Source organism: Harpegnathos saltator, unplaced genomic scaffold, assembly GCF_003227715.2.
Source record: "Harpegnathos saltator strain DR-91 unplaced genomic scaffold, Hsal_v8.6 scaffold12, whole genome shotgun sequence".
NCBI classification, from domain to species: domain Eukaryota; kingdom Metazoa; phylum Arthropoda; class Insecta; order Hymenoptera; family Formicidae; genus Harpegnathos; species Harpegnathos saltator.
Genome location: NW_020229895.1, coordinates 332,661 through 346,567, shown reverse-complemented (window position 1 = coordinate 346,567; position 13,907 = coordinate 332,661). Strand labels below are relative to the sequence as shown.

Sequence of the window (13,907 nt, the reverse complement as noted above, 5' to 3'; positions counted from 1 at the left end):
AACACTTGTAAAATTTATATCAGATTCTAAGATCATTATTCATAGTTTTCTAAATTATGTGCAACTTTTTATTGAAAACATAATTAAAAATTTGTATTCATAAACCTTAGCTTGCCTCAGCAACCTTGCTTGAATAGACATTCATATTTTACGAGAAAAGAAAAGTAGAACTCATGTTACGTGAAATTAGTTTAACGAATAATCAAATCTCAAGCTATTTTATCATTTTTCAGATGATAACTATGAATGCTGATCTAATTTCGACTCGGGTATGTCCTTACTTCGAGTAAGGTCCGTTGAAATTAGAAAAATCCTGCGTAATAATAATAACTCGAGGTACCTCGAATACCATACATGATGTATCGCTGTCCTCGGTTACGTCTCTCGGCGCGCTCCAAGTCCTCTCTCTCCATCCTGACTTCTCGATCCGACGACCTCCTTCTGGTTGCTCCGTCGCAGCACCCCCGGATACTCCATCGTAGCACTGGCGACGACACTGACTCTAGCTCTAACACTCGCGCAAGTAAGATTCGGGGACAAAGAAACGCGTATTAACCGACACTCGTACTATTCTGCGTCGCGGTATGCGCGTCGTTCGTCGGCCCGAGGCGCAATGTCCTTTCCGCAATCACGGAGTCATATATAAGCGTACGAAAACAAACAATCGGGAAGGCACGGTTACCCCCCACCTTGCCGATCAATGTTAATGCCTGCGTCGTCCGTTAGCTGAAAATGAAAACAACTCGTGTTTTCAAAGCATGCCTGAGAGAGAGTCGCTTCAAACTTCACAATAATTATTTACGTCTGTTCCAAGAATCATATTACGCTAATTCAAATTGTCTCTATTTTGACATGACATACACGAGATCTGCGATCGCATCATTGATCTTTCTTTGGACAAGAAAATCCTGAGAGGAACGCTGTTCGAGAATATCACATTTTATGTTTCAGGTGCCTTGCAGATTATCGAATCCAATGTAACAGATCAGGGAAAGTATGAATGCGTCGCTATGAATAACATACGTGGGCACGGAGTACTCCAAGTCAATCACGTTATACGTGAAACGTACGTGTATTTAATATTATATAAAATTTACCTTTTTAGGTAAAAAAGGTAGAAAAAGGCGCCAAGTACAAGCGCAACACGTATTGTGTTATTTTTAGAAGTATCAAACTCAAATTATTCTTTTTATTGTATATATGTGTACATAAGTTTTTACAAGTAAAACTTATAACTATAATAAAACTCTGCAACACTTTTCTACTGTACAAAAGAAGTGATATATTAGAACAGTAGCGCCAACTGAGAAATTCCGACTTCTTATTCCCGGAAAATTCGTCAAACGTCAAACGAAGGGCAAAAAGTGTCGTCGCTCGCGAGCCGATCAACACAATCGGCGCGATGTAAACATTACGGGCCTCGGCGGCGGTTGAAGCAAGAGAGACTTGCCCTTGGGCATCTTTTCTTTTCTCGAAGGTTCCGGGACAATGAGGAGAATGCAAGGAGGCCTTTCAACTGTACGCGACATTGATTTACTACTTATTGATTACTCAAAATAAAGAAAATTATTCTGTCGAAGCATCGGATATTTTTTAGCTTTATGTTGATTAAAGAGGAATGTGTACGATTAGAAAATATGTTAGCAACTAATTGTACAGAATGTCAAAGTTATTGTAACGCCGTTTTCGGAGAATAATTAAAGGTCATGGTAGCGTTAAAGAGTGGAATTTCATCTCATGCGAATTTTGTCTCGTTCTTATTAAATGTTAGATTATCCGCTGCGGACAATAATTCTTCTACTTTTCATCTAATATTCAATGATAATAAATAACATTTAATTGCATTCGTTTGGCTTTTTTTATTTCGAAAATAAAAAAATATATACCAGGGTGAGATTTCACCCATGACAACGTGATCAACGTGATTTTCTTTGATGCTTTTTTTAAAAGTTCAAATATTTCGTCGACTCGCGGGATATTTATAATCGGAGTCTCGTCGCGTTAATTAACATGTGCCCCTCCGAGCGGATCGAATGCTCACCGACGGCCACTGTCAGTGTCACGAGCGAATGTCCGGAGCGGACGGGATGCTGAATTGAGAAGCAGGATGAAGGGAACGGGACGCGAGCAACGATACATCATGCATCTCCAGACGTATCAAATCGTTTATTATATAGGAGACTTTGATAGGGCAACATGTATGTAGAGGATTTAATATTTAATATGTACTTTTATTTTTCCTGCTCTCGCCCCCCGCTCTTTTTAGACTTTCGGGTATAGTCTGGCATAGAGATAATAACTATGGTTGCAGCACGAACATAAACCGCCTGATAGTGGATTTAGCACGGACTTCCACCACATGCAGATTTTACTACCAAGACCTAAAAGTGGATGTAGCATCGTAGTTCTCCTCTCAAAATGGATGCAGATGGCGCCCATTTCCAGTGCGAAAAATCGGTGTCGCCGAAAACGCCGTGTTGGCCGCTCTCAGCTTCCTCTCTGATATTAATTTTTCGGTGGCGCCACTAAACTGATCAATCAAAATACATAGAAGTTGAGAAATATGACGTAAATATAACCTCAAGTTACCGCAAATGACAGCAAACGTATGATAACTGTGCTTGTTGTGTGTTAAGCCTGATTATAATTCCATATAAGTGTTGAACGCGTTAGCGAATATAGGATAAATTATGATTTATTTATGTACCTATTATGCTTTACATCTTATTCTACGTTTAAATCTTAAAATCTACTGTTTATCGCATATCTAGTGTATTGTGTTGTATCCTATACCTCACAATTCGTTATCGGAATACATTTTTGTTGATCTTGTTTTAACTTCTTCAAAATGTGAATATCTTTACATTTTACATTTTTCCTTTTGCATATTTTTACGATGACATGTGTTGTTTCAGCAAATAAACTGACAGAAACTTTTTTTATATAAAAAAATCAGAAAATGAAATATTCTACTTCACCGCCAACGAGTCGATGTCACTCGCCTGTCCCAACAGAATTCTCATCTTCATTGCCAATGCCAATTGTTTACAGGTATATTATATTGTATGAATTGCTTTATGTTTCATGAATCTAGTTTCAGGAATCTAGTTGAATAACTCAAGAAAGCATATTACAGGCACAACTGTATGGGTGCTGCAACAAAATGTTACAAATATCTAAGAAAACTACTAAAGTTTGAACAAATGGACTTTGAGTTTGCTCTTTGGCAGATCATATTTTTATTTGTAGCTCCACAAAAAGTTTATAGAAATTTCAAAAACAGGAAACGTACGTTGTATCTATCAATGTATATAATATAAAGTTATATTCTGAACAATACTCTATTCTCATTTTTAATATAGTGATTAAATTAATACAGAAACATTTTTACTGTGTATATATTTGCAGAAACAAAGTCACAATTTGCAAGAGATGATCCTGCATTTTTTGTACTGCTTACATGCTGTTATTCATTATCAACCGTTGGTTTTGCTATTGTATTGGGTTTAGAACTTGTCCAATACATAAAATTATTATTTTACATGATGTTTGTCGAATATTTGGGTGTTGGATTTTTAATAGCTACAATATTTTGGTAAGAGCATATTGAATATAATTTATATTTTTCTTCAAACTGCATTGGGATTGCTTTTTTTTTTAGATGCTATTCATAATAAATACATAATATACTCTATGATAGAAATATAGAAATTTGTTTTTTATGTTCTGTTTTATGTACTCAAACAATTAAAATTCTCTTCAATTTTATAGTTTAATATTATATTTCATTATTCCTTTCAATTTCTTTCCATTTTGTACGAATCTATTCTACTTATACAGAATTCAATCTACATATCTATTATGCTACTATTTTACTATTATTTTATTTCACTATTATGCACTTATAATTCTATTTGTATATCTTTATTTTATTCATATATTGTAATTTACACAGGTTTATAACTAATAGATATCTGAGGATAGACAAAACACAAGATGTTGAATGGGGCTATGCATTTGATATCCACATGAATGCAGTATTCCCTCCTTTAATTATACTTCATATTCTTCAATTATTTTTATATAATGGTGAGATTTTGTGTACATCTCATTTTATTTATAGTTAAGTGATTTTGAGCTAATATATGGTCTTGTTATACAGCTTTGATCAATAATGATACATTCTCAGCGCGATTCTTTGGGAATACTCTTTGGTTAATAGCTATTATATATTACATTTATATCACCTTTCTTGGCTATGCAAGTAAGTACATCAATTGCTGAAATGTTCATACTACTTATGACAATATAATTTTCCTATCAATTTAATGAATATATTTTATAATTAGTAGCCACACATACACACACATTAATATTTTTTTCTGTTTTAGGTGTAGAGATACTTCATAAAACACATCTAATATTATCCACTTTACCGATAATTCTGCTGACGTATATTACTACATTATGCGCTGGTATCAATGTCAGTTATTTAGTTATGGAATTTTACTTTTATCGAGCTATATAAAAAGATTACAATGTATTGTATTTTCATCAAATCATCATGTATATTAACTTTGGAATAACAATCTGGCTCCATTGAAATGCGGTAGAATTTTTTGACATTTTGACATTAAAGATATTTGCAATCATTAAATATTACTTTATAAATAATTTCGAAGGCTCCTTCTATTAAATCTTCCGGCAAAAAAGATATCAATAGTTTTGATGAGCCCAAACTCGATTCCTTTTTGTCGTCTTTTAGAATATTATGCTTCTCAGCATTATGTACTAAGGTCTGTAATAAGAAAGTGGTATAAGGAAAATTGACATGTATTTCATGTTTATTATTTTGTACATAGTTATCTTTTATTACCTGGCTGTAATGAAAGAAGCAGCCAATGACTTTAGCTCTGGGAAAAATCGTTTGTAATGCCTTTCGCTCAGCTTTTTCAAAATCTGATATAATTTCTGATGCTAATTTAATTACGTGGATAACTTTTTGTAAAACATTTAAATAATCATCAAAAGTGCGTCCTTCCATTATAGTATAAACAATTGGAAATGTCTGAAATTTAAGAACAATTTAATTTACTCATTTATTTACATAGAATGATTTTGCAGGTAAATCAACTAATTATTAAATGAAACTAATTAATTGTTTGCTTACCTTATTATCATATCTAATTATAATTGTCTACAATTGACAATTATTTTCTTGAATTTGAGGAACTGTCGTAAATGTTCCATCCACAAATGTGGTTAATTTGTCATTAATTATTGACATAACTGCCTGTGCTAAAACCTTATCAATGAAAATAATCGTTTTGGTATCTTTTCCTTTCATTACAAAATCAACAATAAAAGGATCAGTTGTTTTTATTTTTAATAATTCTTTCCAATTTTCTTTATTTAAACAATATGTTAAATCATTTAAATTTTTTGGAATATTTCGAATACATTTTTTTTATGTCTTTCAATTGATTTTTCTATATTACCAATTTTTGTTAAATCTAATAAATGGTCGTATCTAGATATAAATAAACAAATTACAATTACAATTACAAATATAAAAATTACAATTATAAATAGTAGGTACTCATCTCCATTAATACCATTTATTTATTGTTTTCTATTTTATTGTTTTATACTCACTTCGAAATAATTCTTTTCTTTATTAATCTAGGTGATTCGAATGCATATGATGTTTCGATTTCTTTACTAATCTCACATAATTGAAATATTGGTTTTTCATGCTCGTATTTTCCACTAACAATATAATTGCCACTTATAATTTTTAATTTTGCTTTACATTGCACTTTATTTTTACGAAAACTACATTCATAATATATCTATGTCTAATGAATATCTATGAAAAAATCATTCATAATTAAATACATCAAATACATGAAATAAATCTAATACATAAATACATCAAATTATTCATAACTAAATACATCAAGTATTGATACGTTTCTATGCTGATTACGTAAATTAATAAAAAATTATCTTCTGAATAATTTTTACAAAACTATATGATGAATTAAATAAAAATTTAGAAAGATTCTCAAAAATTAATAACTGATTCAAAAGAAGATAGTATATACAATTAAACAATTATTAAATTATAAGCTGTTTTTCTATTCATAAATCAGATTTTTTGTCATAATAATTTAATGAATTAATTTTATTCTGCTTAAGAAATCTGCTTACATCGTATCCCTATAGCATTTATTATAATGGAAATGATGCCCCTCGTATTCTAATTTTGGATATTGTATTCTTTTATTGCACTCAGTATTGCACTTCTTTTTTTCTGTCATCTCGAAATACAATATAATATAATAACAGTACAATGAACAATACCACTCGCCATAATGTCGCTGTAAGAGTGCAAAAAGACAATCGGAAAAAGTGACAATCGCGGGAAAAACAAAATCATAATGAAGCGCAATATTTGATTTCGAAAAAGTTGAAAAATATTACAGACTTCTTCACCGCATCACAGAAATTTAAAATAAGAATCATAAAAGAGAGAAATAGTTTTATAGAAACGATTAATAAGAAACGATGAAAAAAAAATATGATGAAAACAACCTACTATTTATAATTTGTAATATAATTTATAATATATATATATATATATATATATATATATATATTATAATATATATATAATAATTTATAATATATAATATAATTTATAATTTGTAATTAGCATATTTACACATAAACACAAATATTTACTGGACTTGACAAGTATTCTAATACTGAACAATCTATTAAACGTTAATGTTCGAAAATGTAAAGAACGACATTCATTCGCATTGCCGCACCATGCATTATTATAGTCGTCAAGTCGGGGCTGCGTGGCGGACGGCCTGACTCCTGTCGGTTTCTCGCAGGCGAGCTACCGGCACCCCGCGTGCAGCGACTAGTGCAAATTGTGACCGCTACGCAACGCGCTCATCGATCCCGCTGCTCGCAGCTAAAATTCGGCCACCCGGATGATATAACCGAGCGCGATAGCGCGCCGCGCGCCCTCGCATGGCCCAACGCCGATTGTGGCAATCTCTGGTGTCAGGTCGTGCGACTTGTGTAGCACACCCATCTTTTACCGACCTCTGCTTCTAGGCTTTCCTAGTGCAATTTTGGCGTGTAATATAGATTCGAACCACCGCAATTTAATACACTCTGCTGAGTTAAAAGCGGGTGCCGATATATCCTGTGCTGGGTTGAGGCTTTATGGTTAGAATCGACTGCGCTCAGATTTGAGTTCTCTGCGTTGCGATGCTTCAGGAGTGGGCTTTTGGTCGCCTTCGTGTGGAACGGGTGAACTCTCTCTTTCCAAGCGTCCGTCAAGGATCTTGGCTATCAGAAGCGGCGTGGCTGTCTCCTTTGGAGTTTGCGAACTCTCTCTTTCCAAGTATCCGTCAAGGATCTTGGCGATTTGAAAAAAAACGACTTTAAGAAAGATTTTCAAAGTAAAGGTCGGTCCGACTGTTAAAAAGAAATACATTTTTCCACTGCCCACAAATGCGTCCATCTACCAAACAAGTCTGTACAAGTCTGTAAATACATATATTTTCATAGAGGCTGCCCTACAGTTGTACGATAGTTTAACAATATATCCTAAAATTCAATTAAAAGTCGAGGATTCTAATACAGAAATGCGAGGTGTAAATGGTTTTTAAAAGTTATAAGCTATTATAGTTTGTTGCCGCGCCAGATTGCTTAGAGGCAGTGACGCAGGGATGCCAGAACACCCTTATCAGAAGGATCGGAGTTAGAGAGATGGTAGTAGACTCGGATCTCGTGCGGTCTCTTCGGGTCGTAAATCCGAACCGAGAAACCCATGCAACACTCGTAATAAATATGTCTACGAGCGCGAATGTGAAACGACCACTGTCGTTTCGGAAGGCCTGCCCTTCCGGACTCAACGGCCAGCAATCTGCCTCGGTCCTGAGAACCGTAGAGATGCACACGATTGGAAATATGGAAAAGACGATTAGAAATATGGAAAAGACGAATAGAAATATGGAAATACGGAATAGAAATATGGAAATAGAAATATGGAAGATGAATAAGGAAAATAAGGGAAAGGATCATATCCTTTATATTGTATACGTGGGAGAATTAGCCGAAAGCGTCAAGTTATTTATTCGACTGAAGATCTTAGATAATACAAAGGATAATAAAGAAATTACTTCGCTGGTTCAATTACAATTAAAATGGTTGAAAAAGGAAGTAAATTTTTGACAGAGAATGAGATTAAAAAATGGAGAGATTTTCGGAATAAACTTGAATGCGGAAAAATCCAAGTGGACCAGTTAAACGATGCTTTAAAGATGGCATCGCAATGGCGAAATTCATTGGCACATCCCAAACATTTGCCAGTGAAATTACCGACTTGGAGTAAATCATGTAAAATGGATTAGGATGGAACTTTGAGTGAAATGCAGAAAATGTTTAACTATTCTGAACGATTCGGAATGATTCGGTTTAGTTGTTAGTTTTATTTTATTACTTCATTTTATGTCATTGTATGCTGACTTTAAGATATCGTGATAAACATCGCTAAATCTGATTTAATTATGGACTATAGTTACATACTTATGAAGTAATGTTCGAAATTATTTCGTAGCCTTATGGCAATTATAATCTTTTTTTAAGTTTTAATTTTCAACATTATATGATAACCCTTTGTGAAAACACAATTTTTCACATGTTTAAATAAAAAAATCGATTAATTTTTTTCATAAAAATGTGATATAGCGGTTTCATGTGGACAATACCGATGCCCACTTCGAGATACGCTCGAAATGCAATGCTCTTTTTGAAAGCATTTAAAATTGTGAAATTAGTAGAGAATTAAAAGGTTTTTATCTAATTTTTACTCATTTTACTTGTAAAAATTATGCCCTCCACAAGAATTGCGCTCGGAAATTTTCATGATGGTTTGAGTGTTGTGGGAGACTTGAAATTCGCTTAGAAAAGTTTTGAGAATTCAGTAAAAGTTCATTTTTTCTAGTCCTTTTATGAGTTTTTTAATGATTTTTGTGTGTTTTTTGATCTTCCAATTTTGGGTGCGCTCGGTGCAACATTTTATACTCTATCAATTGATATTATCATGTTATAATAATTTATTTAAACATTTATACATCTATATAATGTGTTCCACAGTCTTGAAAGCAGTTGCGAGTTTACTTATACATATAAGTTATGTATATATATGAAAAAAATATACATAATTTATATGTATGTACAGGATGTTTGGGAATAGACGCATTTATTGCGATACATATCCCTTGTCGAAACACGCGATTATTTATCTCTAATAAATGGGGAAAACCCAAGGTTAAAATCTATTTTAAAAAAAGCATGTTTCTTCAAAAGAATTTTTCAGGAAATACAATTTAAGAGTACAAATAAAGGGGAAAATATATCGAGTTTCGTCAAAATTTAGACGTACTTATTTTTAATACAGAATCTTGACTCGCGGGGCATAATCCACAATTGTAAAGATATTTATTTAATGTCGTTGTTTGAAAAATTGTGTTAAAAACAATTTTAAGAAACTTTAAGAAAGATTTTCAAAATAAAGGTCGGTCGTCCGACTGTCAAAAAGAAATACATCTTTTCACTGTCCACAAATGCGTCCATCTACCGAACATTCTGTATAATTCTGTAAATACATATATTTTTATACAGGCTGCCCTACAGTTGTACGATAGTTTAACAATATATCCTAAAACTCAATTAAGAGTAGAGAATTCTAGTACAGAAATGCGAGGTGAAAATGGTTTTTAAAAATTATAAGCTATTATAGTTATCTAATAGTATCGCATAAATTTTGTACGCTCATATATGTATGCATATTGATTTATCGTCTGTTGTTGATTTTCACTGATTAGTTGATTTTATCTTTTGTTTCCTTACGAGATACGATCTGTATCAAGACTTTCGACTCTATCTTAAGCTTCAGAATATGCTGTTAATGTATCGTTAGTTTTGAGACACCCGTACATATATATTTATATATTTATTCATCTATTTTTATATATACACACACACACACACAACACACACACACGCGCGCACACACACACACATACACACACACACACACACACACACACATATATATATGTATATATATATATATATATAAGTTAATTAATTTGTTATTGGCTAGGTAAAGCATTTTGTAACTTAGACATTAAAAGTGTGATAGATATATTCTGCTTGTTGTGAGATTCGATATCTCTCATAGAAACGTAGTCCCGCGAGTTCGTACGCCTTATTATAATTGCTTTACGCGTTCCGACGTATGCGTCGGATGCGCGTTTTTAATCGTGGCACGCAATTTGAGTTCCAACTCGCAGCGTACTCCCAGCCACGGGCACAGACACGAACGTACCTAGCCTTAGGCTAGGAGAAGACACGTGGATTTTTCATTATCACCTATTATCTATGTGTCACGCGCTGGTCGGCGCGCGGTCAGCGACCATTAGACCGATTTTAGCCGCGATACAGATGCACTTCGCGCGGTTACTTCGCGCAGCATACTGTTTTCCAACGAGAGCGACTTTCGTTATTGGGAATGAAAATTGAGAGATATTCAATCAAATTTCACAGCTTCATAAAACTGCGCTGTGAAATTTAGAATGATCAGGGAAACTCGGGGATAAGATTGTCGGGAGACTCGCGTATGCGTATGTGTTGATCGATATTCACTTCGTTGTGTCCGATCATTTAAAGAATAACAGTAGCGATAAATCCGATGATACATCCGATGGATGTATGTAACATGGTTACATCCTAGTTTATATTTTATCGTCGATTTCACGATTCATCGTCGGCTAGCCGACTTAAATTAGACTTTCATTCCCAATAGATTCTCTCTACATTCGCATCGTAGGATCGATCGAAGCTATCGCTTGATATCGTGCGCAAGTAGAGCACGAAATACCATTCGTAAAACTAAAATAAATTAAGTACAAATATTACACGAATACTATCGACGTCAGGACGGAAGCATTTAGACGACCGATGACGTCCAAGTCGACGAAAATGAAGTCTTCTGCGGGGTATAGACGAAAGTAAAGCAAGTTATGAACTTCTCCTAGTTTCAAGGCAGACCATTGACGTTTCTCACATGATCACATCTAGATCTTTACAAATGCCTTTTCTGGAATTCCAATTTCAAATTTATCGAGCCCCGAATGCGCCACATATCCGACAGCGCGTCCGAGCACCATTTAATCGTTGCTATTTCAAATGAATTGAAAACAACACTCGCGAATCGCTCGAAATGATCGAAATTAATTGATCTGCTACGATATCGCCGAATGGTTTTACTATCACTATCATTATTAATTTATTACATTACAATATAATATATTAGTTATATTAATTTATTACTATTATATATTTGTTTCCTGACCGCGACATTCTTTCGACAAACCGACCGAGACCACCACATCGCACATAACATAATCATCTTCGATCGTCCATTCGCCATGTCAACGACCCTTCGTCGCGCGAAGTCGGTTAATAAATACTGACTTACGTTACAAATTATTCGTCTATCTAATGCGCTACTTTTGGGAGACATCGTCGTGTGCTACGCGCTAATCTTACCGTGAATTACATTACATTATCCCGAACGTCGCGTGATACGATGCAACCGAATATGCCGAGTCGAACGTAAACAGCTATCGTTCTCTCCCAGTCAGAAGTCCCATCTATAATATATCGATACCGACTTGATCGTATTCATGCGAAAGAATATTATCGATGTGCGTCTCTTGGAACATCTCGAAGGACGCGTCGTTTAACAGTTGCAGCAGATGAAAGGTTGCACATAGTCTCTCGCCGATATATTTGCACCGATCGTGATGAAATCACATTTGAACGAATCTGACGACAAACGCCGTGAGAAAAGAAATCTTTGCCGCACAATCAAGTTGTTTCGCGCTTTTCGGAAAAGAAAGGAGTGACACGAGATATCTTTCGCACATCTTTTCGATTACACATCTGCTTCAGTTACATCACAGTATTGCGGTCGGTATTATACGTTTTTTTCTTTTACGAGTTATCGCGTGTCTCGCCGAAATATCGAAGTATTTGTTGGATCGTGACATTTATCATTGGCATACACACAGTAATATATTTCGTAGAATATGTTAATCGCTAATAGGATTAAATTTCTTGATGATTTTAAGATATTACTCTCTCGCCACAGCGAGAATCCCACTGGCCACTGACTTGTTGCATTAAATTTCCTGGAATCTTTAATCGGAAGATATAGTAAATCTGACAGTGAATCTGATAGGTAACAAAAAAAATTAAAATTTATCCTCTACCTATATTCCCGGGTGCAAATTTTTCCAGAGAGTCGGTTTTCAACACCAGCTCAATATTTCGCGAAGAGCCCACCCGGTTGAAATTCTCACTGAGGAAGGCTCGACTATGAAAATCATCAATAAAACACATTTTCATCATCGATTTCACGATCTGCATCTTCTATGCATCCACATGAAACGTGTATGTGCGTGGTGTATGTGTGCGCGTGTTTATGCATATTTGCTCAGTAACAATTTTAGCATCGTTACCCGCTAATAATACATGTGAGAGTATGTATAATGCAAAAGTTTGGAATTCTTTTCCAGGATCATCGCGAATTACGAGTACCTCTCTTACGAATATTATCACACGCGTTTTTTTTTTTTATGGTCGCTCATATTACTTTTTTCGTTCTATACAACCTCTCTGTTACATTACGAGACTATACGATATATGTTAGGAGTCACATATATATGTATATTCGTTAGCTCGAAAGACTCGAGGTCTGCGTCAATCAACGGAAGAGCAGAGAGTCGAATCGGTAAGGACGACTCGATATCGGATCGTAATTTCACGAGGTCGCGATCGTTCGCGCGCGCGAGATCTTTTTTGTTCGTTTGCACCGTTATTTCTTTCGTCGATGAGAGATCAGTAACGCGCATCGCAGCACGGGAGAGAGAGAGAGAGAGAGAGTATGTGTGTGTGTGTGTGTGTATGAATGAGTAAATAAGAGAGTGTGTGAGTAAATTTGGTAGCCAGAGTAGATAACTTTCATCACGTGAAATAATTCCTAACCCATCTTCTTGCCCTTCTTGCCCTTTCACCTGCAATTCTTCCGCGAACGCTGAACAAGATATGTTTCCGCCTTGAAGCGTGTTTTGATATAAATTTTCTCCTCTCTCTTTTCCTTCGGAGGAAAAGCGACTAAGAAGACGCGATGTTCCTTCACACTTGGCTAGACTTCGTTCTCTGTTTCAAGTCGCGACCCGCGTGGTGCGCGCGCGGGAGATAAGAAGGAGAAGGATCTCCTCCTTCTTCTAGTCTACCTGTTAGAGACCGAGGAACAGCGGACGCATCGCGTATCGATGTCGATCTTCAAGCTCACACGCTTCGCCATTCCTCGATTCCACCTTCCTTCTCCTCGGTGAGGTGAGCACCAGTCAGATTTCCAGACTGTAGGATCGTTGCCGCGATCTGCCGCTGTAACACGTGTCGTCGTACTCTTACGAGGAGCGCAGATGCTGGAGCTACGACAACGCCAAGGAGTGCAGTCCGTACGGGGATTTGGCGCGATCATCGTCCGCCTTCGTGTCCTCGTCCGCCAGATCAACCCCGTAGTTGCTCGAGGTGTTGTCGTCCTCTGCAACGAACGTACAGCAAGCTATCTTTAATACACTCGCGGTCGATAGTCACAACGAAAGCGCGCGCGCACATTCGTCGCTCTCCGTCCGCGTGCACGCAAGTTCGCGCGGCGAATCTCGCGAACGATGATCGTAAGCGCCGTAAAGCGAATAATTCGCGCAAAATGCGAGGATAAAAGCAGACTGGTAACAAAAAAA

General features: G+C 35.6%; 3 protein-coding genes across 8 annotated transcripts in view; 1 reads left to right on the top strand and 2 right to left on the bottom strand.

Moving 5' to 3' along the window:
* Positions 1–2,477: 2,477 nt before the first annotated feature.
* On the top strand, positions 2,478–4,657 carry Unc50 (Unc50 RNA binding protein). 4 transcript variants are annotated; one of them, XM_011152688.3, is made up of 7 exons: positions 2,478–2,606; positions 2,916–3,051; positions 3,137–3,288; positions 3,409–3,595; positions 3,956–4,089; positions 4,163–4,264; positions 4,392–4,657. In XM_011152688.3, the coding sequence occupies exons 2-7, from the start codon at positions 2,960–2,962 to the stop codon at positions 4,526–4,528; spliced, it is 804 nt and encodes a 267-aa protein (XP_011150990.1). In that variant the 5' UTR covers positions 2,478–2,606; positions 2,916–2,959; the 3' UTR covers positions 4,529–4,657. The 4 variants fall into 4 exon arrangements, with proteins under 4 accessions (XP_011150990.1, XP_011150991.1, XP_011150992.1 ...); XM_011152689.3 differs by having other exon boundaries at positions 2,499–2,703; XM_011152690.3 differs by lacking the exon at positions 2,478–2,606 and adding an exon at positions 2,710–2,850.
* LOC112589936 (uncharacterized) lies at positions 4,634–5,078 on the bottom strand. Its single transcript, XM_025305018.1, has 2 exons — positions 4,877–5,078; positions 4,634–4,798 (listed from the first exon to the last, which is right to left on the bottom strand). The coding sequence occupies exons 1-2, from the start codon at positions 5,042–5,044 to the stop codon at positions 4,634–4,636; spliced, it is 333 nt and encodes a 110-aa protein (XP_025160803.1). The 5' UTR covers positions 5,045–5,078.
* A 5,099-nt stretch (positions 5,079–10,177) lies between these two features.
* LOC105190136 (follistatin-A) overlaps positions 10,178–13,907 on the bottom strand; it is a 31,690-nt gene continuing 27,960 nt past the window's right edge. For all 3 annotated transcript variants that reach the window (XM_025304993.1, XM_011152687.3, XM_025304983.1), the window contains exon 7: positions 10,178–13,708. In XM_025304993.1, the coding sequence (XP_025160778.1) occupies positions 13,596–13,708 (113 nt within the window). In that variant the 3' untranslated portion in view covers positions 10,178–13,595. The remainder of the gene's footprint in view (positions 13,709–13,907) is intronic.